General features: G+C 43.4%; 1 protein-coding gene across 5 annotated transcripts in view; it reads left to right on the plus strand.

Moving 5' to 3' along the window:
* LOC101881476 (integrator complex subunit 6-like) overlaps window positions 1–4278 on the plus strand; it is a 40392-nt gene extending 36114 nt beyond the window's left edge. For 2 of the 5 annotated variants that reach the window (XM_034063661.1, XM_034063662.1), the window contains 4 exons: window positions 20–251; window positions 639–1031; window positions 2490–2583; window positions 3267–3801. In XM_034063661.1, coding sequence (XP_033919552.1) covers window positions 20–251; window positions 639–1031; window positions 2490–2583; window positions 3267–3366 — 819 coding nt within the window. In that variant the 3' untranslated portion in view covers window positions 3367–3801. Of the gene's footprint in view, window positions 1–19; window positions 252–638; window positions 1032–2489; window positions 2584–3266 lie in introns of all 5 variants that reach the window. The other 3 variants (XR_004549672.1, XR_004549671.1, XM_034063660.1) reach the window with 3 other exon arrangements.
* Window positions 4279–7598: the final 3320 nt, after the last annotated feature.

Here is a 7598-nt window from a genome sequence, read left to right on the forward strand (position 1 = left end):
GGTATTTTTTCCTTTTCAGGGTATGATGATAGATGAAGCAGATGAATTTGTTGCTGGGCCTCAGAATAAAATCAAGCGTCCTGGAGAGCTCAACACTCCAGCGTCACTGAAGAGAAGGCGAAGCATGTCACCACTGCTGAGACGGCCACAGTCACCGCCTGTCGTCACCAACCATGTTGGTGGGAAAGGGCCACCATCTGCTGCTGGATCCCCATCCTATCTGAACCTCAAAGGTGTCCCAGCAAATAAAGGTATATTGAGTTGTAGTGCAGCAGCCTGTGTGGTCACAAATGATTTAGAAAAAAAACAAAGTGCTCTCGTGTGTGTTCTGAGCTGATTCAGTGCTTTATAAAGCTTATGCTTTAGTGTGCAGTATGACTGAGTTTCTTTTGTTGGCCTATAGCTAATGAAGACTGGAATAAAAAAGCAAAAATGGTGACTTCATGATAGTGAGATGAGGTGGTAACAGTCTGAAGGGGAGTATTCCTTTGGTCACCTCAAGGGTTGGAGAGTTGTCCAGCACTGTCACATCACTGTGTGCTACTTCAGACATGAAAGGATCCAGAACTGCTTCCTTTTGGGGTTTTTTTTTGATCTTGTAGTTACACACTAATGAAATACCTGTGTTGAATTTGTAGATACCAATAACAGTGTTGTCCAAGATGGCAATGGAGAGAAGAAAGCAGAGAACTGTCAGTCACTGGAAAAGCAGATGGATGGCTTACCTGTGCAGATGGGTCCTTCGGTTCCAGCTGCTATGGGAGAGGATGAAGTATTACCTAATGACTTGGACTCTATACCTGTCGAATTCAATTGTTTAAGTGAAGATGGATTGGATCATAAAGCGGGTCCCAATGCACTTGTTCGAGGGCCTCTAAATTGCAGCATGCCTGGAGAGGACCAAAAACGGGCCATGGAGTCTACTTCGGAGTCTGTGCCAAATTCATTTAAGATAACCCCTATGATGCTGGAGGGAAACAATGCTGATATCAAAATTAAAGTGATGAGAGAGGTTCGCAAACCTGGAAGAAGTAAGTTGGATTTCCTGTGTGGGTGTATGGTTTTTATTAATGTATTATATATACTGTGCTATTCCTAGAAATAAGGAGTTATTTTTAGTCCACGTACAGCTTTAGATGTTGAGTCATTTCTTGCTGTTGTGTATGAGCATTGGAGGGGCAGAAAGTGAAGCAATTTCGTAAACATTGGGCAAGTGAGTTGTAGTTCAGCCAGCAGGGCTTGGGAAGTTGGATTCCAGGTGACCTTGTTTGCCCTTGAAGATAGGTTAACTGGTGTAAAAGGTACCCTGTGAAAGCAGAGGTTTTGGTTTGATCCTGATGAACTCAGGAGATAGATTCTGCCTTAGCCTGCCCTGCTCCTTGTGTAGTGTACTTTGTGTGTTGCTCTGTGCCCCTCAAAGCTTCCTTTGGAGGGCAAAGACATGTAGCTATAAAGGTGCATCTTGGAATATGTTCCAAAGGGAATCTTAAAAGTATCACTTTGCTATTAACTGTTTTACTTTGGGAGACAGTGTAATTACAGATGGAGACTGTTGCAAATGCTTAAGAACTGAAGACTAAAGGCTACTTTTTCCCTTTTTCCTGTAAGATTTGATAACCCCTCAAAATCTAAACTGTTGTGAGGAAAAGTAACGTTACTCCTCATCTTTTGTTACATGCTTTGCCTGTACTTGTGTACAGGCTCAAAATCAAAACACTAACCTGAAACTCCAGCTGACGTATATGCTGTAGGATTTGCCAATGGCAGATGTTCCATATACACTCTATGTCTGAGTGCATTATCTCTACAAATTAAACTACTGTCTCTTTCTCTAGTGCATTGTCAAGTGCTAGTAATTAGTATAATGGAGTGTTCTTAATGCTTCTGGCTTTCTGATCTTGGATTGCTTGCCCAAAACTTAGTATTTTGAGGTCTGTAATCATTGTGGCAGACAGAAGCTCTTGAGAGATGAAGCCATTTTTATGCTGCATTTGTATTTTATTTTTAAGATGGTTGAAAACTTATTTGGGTATGTCTTTGCTTCCTATTTTTGCAAGTTGGGCTCATCTAATCCTGTACCGAATTCCTGTCTAGGAAGTGGTGCTGTAGAGTAAAATAGTACTATGTTCAACTGTGAGTCACCTTCCCTGCTGCAGAGTTCAGGCAGGAGGCAGAAGAAGCAGCCATGGGGATAGGAGGCTGCTCTCCCTGGCCTGCAGTTTCTAAGGACTGATGTTCCTAGCTGCTGCTCTTAAAGAGAACCTAATTCTTTGGTGCCACATTTCAGTATTACTTTGATTACAACTGCTTTGTGTGCATAAAGCTCATGGGAGCTTTTTCTTGCCTTACACATATTGCCATATGCAGCTGCTTGAAGCTGGGCTTTGTTTCTTTGTTTGACTGTCAAGCTTTATTGAAAATGCATTTTTCAAGGTTTTGGTCTATTTTGTTAATAAATGGTTGAATTTTTATATTTTTTCTCTTTTTAGACTATGAAAAAATTTTCTCTCTCCTTGAGGAGGTGCAAGGACCTATGGAAATTCAGAAGTATTTCATTGAATTTGCTATCAAGGAAGCAGCAAGGTTTGTACGGATATAAATGACTTATGTTGATTGAGATAAGTAGTAAATCAAACTTTTCCAGTGCTAGTCATTTCTGTTTTCCTTTTTGCCATATTTCAATTATTATAGTTGTTTTAGTGCTCAAACAACTATTATATTTTTATAGAGTAAATGTTTTTTACTTAAAGTTTGGATGTAAACTCCATAGGTAGATTGTTAGTGAAGACCAGCCCCAAATTTGGGTGCACTGGGGAAAGGTGGCTGCGTTAAATTACATTTTCTGGCCATTCTAATGGCATAAATAAAACAAGCTCTTCCATACTGGAAAAAGATGATCCTCTGGTAATGTGAGTTGTTGTGGATGAATACTCTTAGATCCAGAGAATGGTTTGGGTTGGAAGGGATCTCAAAGCTCCTCCAGCTCCAACCCCTGCCACAGGCAGGGACACCTTCCACTGCAGCAGCTTGCTCCAAGCCCCTGTGTCCAACCTGGCCTTGAACACTGCCAGGGATGGGGCAGCCACAGCTTCTCTGGGCACCCTGTGCCAGCGCCTCAGCACCCTCACAGGGAAGAGCTTCTTCCTTATATCTGACCTGAACTTGCCCTGTTTCAGTTTAAACCCATCAGCCCGTGTCCTGTCTTGAGTTGTTCAACTGTATTCTTGGAAGATGCAAATTGAAATTGTTCTCCCTTTCTTCTTCAGGTTTAAAAAACGGGTCTTAATACAACACTTAGAGAGAATACTAGAGGAACTAGAGTTCAACAGCCTACCCAACAGAGTTAATCATGTCAACAGTAGATAATAATGTACCAGCTGGACGGATATGGACCAGGAATGAGTTTGCTGTGCCACAGAAGAGTGGAAGAGGATGTCGCTGCCGCCCTCACCATCTTGGCAGTCAAGTGATTTTACTGTCACAGTCTGAGAAGAAGCAGTGGAGCTTTAACTTTAAGAACCTCTATCGGCAGAAGCTGGGCTATAACCTTAAGGATTTGCTATGAAAGGTGTGGCTTTTTTCCTGTGGAGGGTGCTATTTGCTCAACAGGCTGAAGAAAATACCCATTGCTGCCCCTCCTGCAGGTGATGAGAATTTACTCATTTGAACGCTGTCATTAGACATTTACGTGCTATAGGCAGCAGGTTGCACTAAAAATGGGGCACTATCAAATGTACACACTGTCTGCATCGTGGAGAGAGCCCGTGTTCCCAAAAAAAAACCCTCCCAGAAACACCTGCACTGGTAAAATTGCATGTTGCCACCACAGAGACAAGGGTCTTGTTCCCAAGAACTGCTAGCCATGCCTTTAAACTTGAGATTCAGTGTAGATTGAGAGTAAAGAAACTGCTATTGTGTTAATGAAAGCTAAAGACAGCCCTGTGACTGTTACCACCTGCTGGTCACTAAACAATCTACCTCAGACTCTCTTCTGTTTTGTCTGCAGACAAAGTGCACCTGAGGCTTCCCAGGTCCCCGACTTCAGTTCTCTTTCATCCTGTGAGGAGGACGGAGACTCTTCAGGTGGCCTTGGCACACGCTGTGCTTTGGAAGCACTAAAAGGAAACGCTTTTAACAAACCGTGTATTTTAATGTTCATACAAAAGAGATTATTTTGAACAGTATTGTTACCAGATCACTAATTTGCTATTTTAACTGTATAAATTTTTTTGGAACATATGTATATATAAAATAAACCATTTTATTAATTTTTAAGAAGCGCTCATCTGAGGAGTCTGTAGCGGGCAGCACCGAGTTCCTCCACTTGTCTGTTAACAACAGACTGCGAGTGGTTTTGTACCACCAGTGAGCAGTTACACTGCAGCTCCACCTGGTCTTGCACGCCCTCAAACACAGCTTGTGGTGGGAGATGCAGGATGCACCCTGGAGTACCTGCTCCATTGCTCAGCTCAGCCTGCCTGGGCTGCAGGTGTTCACTCAGTGTTAAAGGTTCCAGTTTAGCAAACCTTTGGTTACCTGAGCTGGTATCCTCTCCTCCATTCCTCTAACTGTTTTATCCAAAGGTAACTTTATTATCACAACACATAAAGAAGACTGGAGCAGCTCCATGTAATGATTTTTTGTTTCCTTTAAAGCAGTACCATGCGATAGTAAGCGGCTCTTCTGCGTGTTTTCAGGTGTTCACTCCTAACATCCTCTAACAGCTTTCTTTTAAAGACAGGTTGAAATTGTGCTTATGTTTACTAGCTCTTCATCTCCTACTGCAAGTATCCTGGGGGTTCTGGTTGCCTAGCCAGCAGACAAGAGGCAGGGAAACAGAGTTTAGCTGGTGAGCCTGTACTACTCTGTTCCTACAGGTATTTTTAGGACTAGCCAGCCTGTGAGACAGCTTTTCCATCCGCTCTCAAGCAGTGGCCTTGTTTCTCTGGAAGATACAGTTCAAGCATTGGGATTATAGCAGTGAAATTCAAGAAGGAAATGAAACCCAGCAACAGCAAATCTCTGTGGCAGTCTTATGTGGATGAACTGACCTAAGGAAAGGGATTACTGTAAACCTGCCTTCATTCTTCTCTTAAAAAAAACAACTTGCTCATCTGTAGACTTGAATACTTAAAGAAAAATCGACACAGAAATACCTTGGAATGATAAAAAGGGAGATTCATTCCTTCAAAACTTAATGTGGAAGCTGTACGTCAGCATGATAGGCCTCCCATGCCTAACGTTGGATTCTGACAAGGGAGTTTATTTACAGAGGGTCAGATACACTGTGCATACCTCGCTTCAAAAAGGCTGGTTGCATGCATCGAGTTGCATGTAACAGGCTATTTTTGCAGTGGTACTGGTAAGAGGAGACAGCTTTCTTCCATAGAGTTAATGGCTGTTTAATTTTCTTTCCTGATTCCAGACACTTGCTGATGGTGTGTCTGAGGAGGGGCTGAGGTTTTAACTACTGACCTGCTTAAGATGTAAACCTGCTCTTTTGACGTGATGCAGTTGGCTGACAAATTAGCTACAGGAAACTGGTGCCTTTCATTGTCTGGAATCTTCTATCTCAGAAACCAGTTCATGCAAGTACAAGCAGTGAGAGTTTTCCCTTACCTCACCATTATTTGAGCTGAACGAATTGAATTAGCATCAGAATATTAGAAGGGAAGAAAGCTTGTAGTGAACTGGATGTGAGTCTTCATAAGAAGAGGTGAAGATAAAGGAGCAGTGGTAATTCATCTGAGCGCACACAGCCCTGTGTCCCACATAGAACACAAAAGGAACATTGCTGAAGAAGCAGGAAATGCCCCACAACCATGTTAAGGAGAATCTTAATGGAGACAACTCATGGCAAGACAGATTGCTGTGTTGGATCTGGTGGAGCATGCATTGAACAAACACAGCACAAGCCTTGAATGACACCCTTCACTCCAGCATGCAACTGGCACAGCCAGGAGAGGTTATACTGGTGTCAGGACTTGCCTTTCCTGCATGGAGACCATGAACCCAAGAGGCAGTGGCTGCGTTACTGAGCACATATCCAGTCTGTGTGACAGATGAACCTCTGCACAACAGGAGTGCTCCTCAGCAAGGGCCCTGGAGACAGCACAGCTCCCCGGACACATATGGATGTGTGGATGGAATTGGGAAAGCTGCATGTGCTTTGCTTAAGCTTAGATTTTTGAGCCTTTATCTAAGGTTGAAATAACTTGGCACAGTTAAACTGGAATGTTGGCTGTTTCCTGTAAGGAGCATTGTTTAACAATCTGAACTAACGAAGTGCTTATTCCTGCCATGGGCAGAAGGATTGTGTGGGACTTTGGAGTCTGGATACCTGTGTGTATCCATTTCCTGACCCTCACTTAAGTAGGTATCATCACTGCTCATCAGTATTTTTTCCCTTGTAAGCATGAAGGAGTTTTCCTCTTCAAGTGAGCCGAGGGTCCTGCAGCTCCAGGCCTGGTCACTGATGGCAAATACCTGTTAGGTGCTGCTGTTCCCCGTTTGTCTGCACAGTGCATTTACAAATGGGATAAGGGTATTCTTGCCCTGGTTTATCCAGCATCACAAAGTGATGAGCATCCTTCAGATTGAAAGCCACCCAGATTGTTACTGTGCTGTGCTTGGCTTGGCAGTGGTCAAGCAATTGTGTATCTTCCTTTACAGGAAGCCCACAAAACCCAATAAATCAACCTATTTTTATGCCTTTTTTTCATCCCCCTAGAAGTTTTCTGCAGGTTCTGCCTCTAACCTGGCTGCCTGAAATAGCAGCAATGCAGGCACTGGAGTTTTCTGTTGCATAATATCCACTAAGAAACTTCTGCTGGAAAAATAAGAGTAGAAATTACTTGGCTAACAAACCAACAATGGAATAAGCTAAACTGCTTCACACCAGCAACATGGCAACATCACACCTTCAGCAAATGGACTCAAGCGCTTGACTTGAAGAATATGCAGCCGAGTTAACCTGGAAACAAGGCCAAAGACACTTCAGGTCTGGCAGAAAGGGGGTTTGGCAGAGATCTGAAGGAAGGATGTTAGTCACTGGATTTAAAAGGAGCTGGTGCTTTCAGGTCTGCAAAAACAAGCTGAAGTCTGTCTTAAGTGGAAAAGGAAGAAATTGGAGAAGAATAATGCCTTGGGATTTAGCAAAAGTCTTGTGGCCTGGAGCAGTTCTTAAGTTCTGCTTGTAAATCTGAATCTTGTGATCATTTTGGGGAGGGAAGACTAAACTGAACAGGTTGGGCTTGCCTGACATTCTCCATTCCAGTTCAGCTGCAACCTGGTGTATTGTTTGATCCTTGGAAGGAGACCCTTGCCTTGGCTTTAGCAGTGGTGTTTGTGACTGTCTCTTGGTGGTGAGAACCCTGTTGTCCACCAAGCAGGGAGCACACGTAGGGGCTGTGGGTACTGCTAGTGGGACAGGCAGCCACCACTTGCATGTGCTGAAAGCTGGTTCAGCTTCACCTGATCCGCTTCAGAGCCTTTGCATTAGAACTGTGTGAGATGCTCCTCAGGGCTGGTAGAGCAAATCTGGTCACTCAGAGTTCAGAAGGAGAATGTGCCAAGGAAGGAGTTAAACTTGGTGCAGC

Source organism: Melopsittacus undulatus, chromosome 6 (assembly GCF_012275295.1).
Source record: "Melopsittacus undulatus isolate bMelUnd1 chromosome 6, bMelUnd1.mat.Z, whole genome shotgun sequence".
In the NCBI taxonomy this organism is placed as follows: Eukaryota; Metazoa; Chordata; class Aves; order Psittaciformes; family Psittaculidae; genus Melopsittacus; species Melopsittacus undulatus.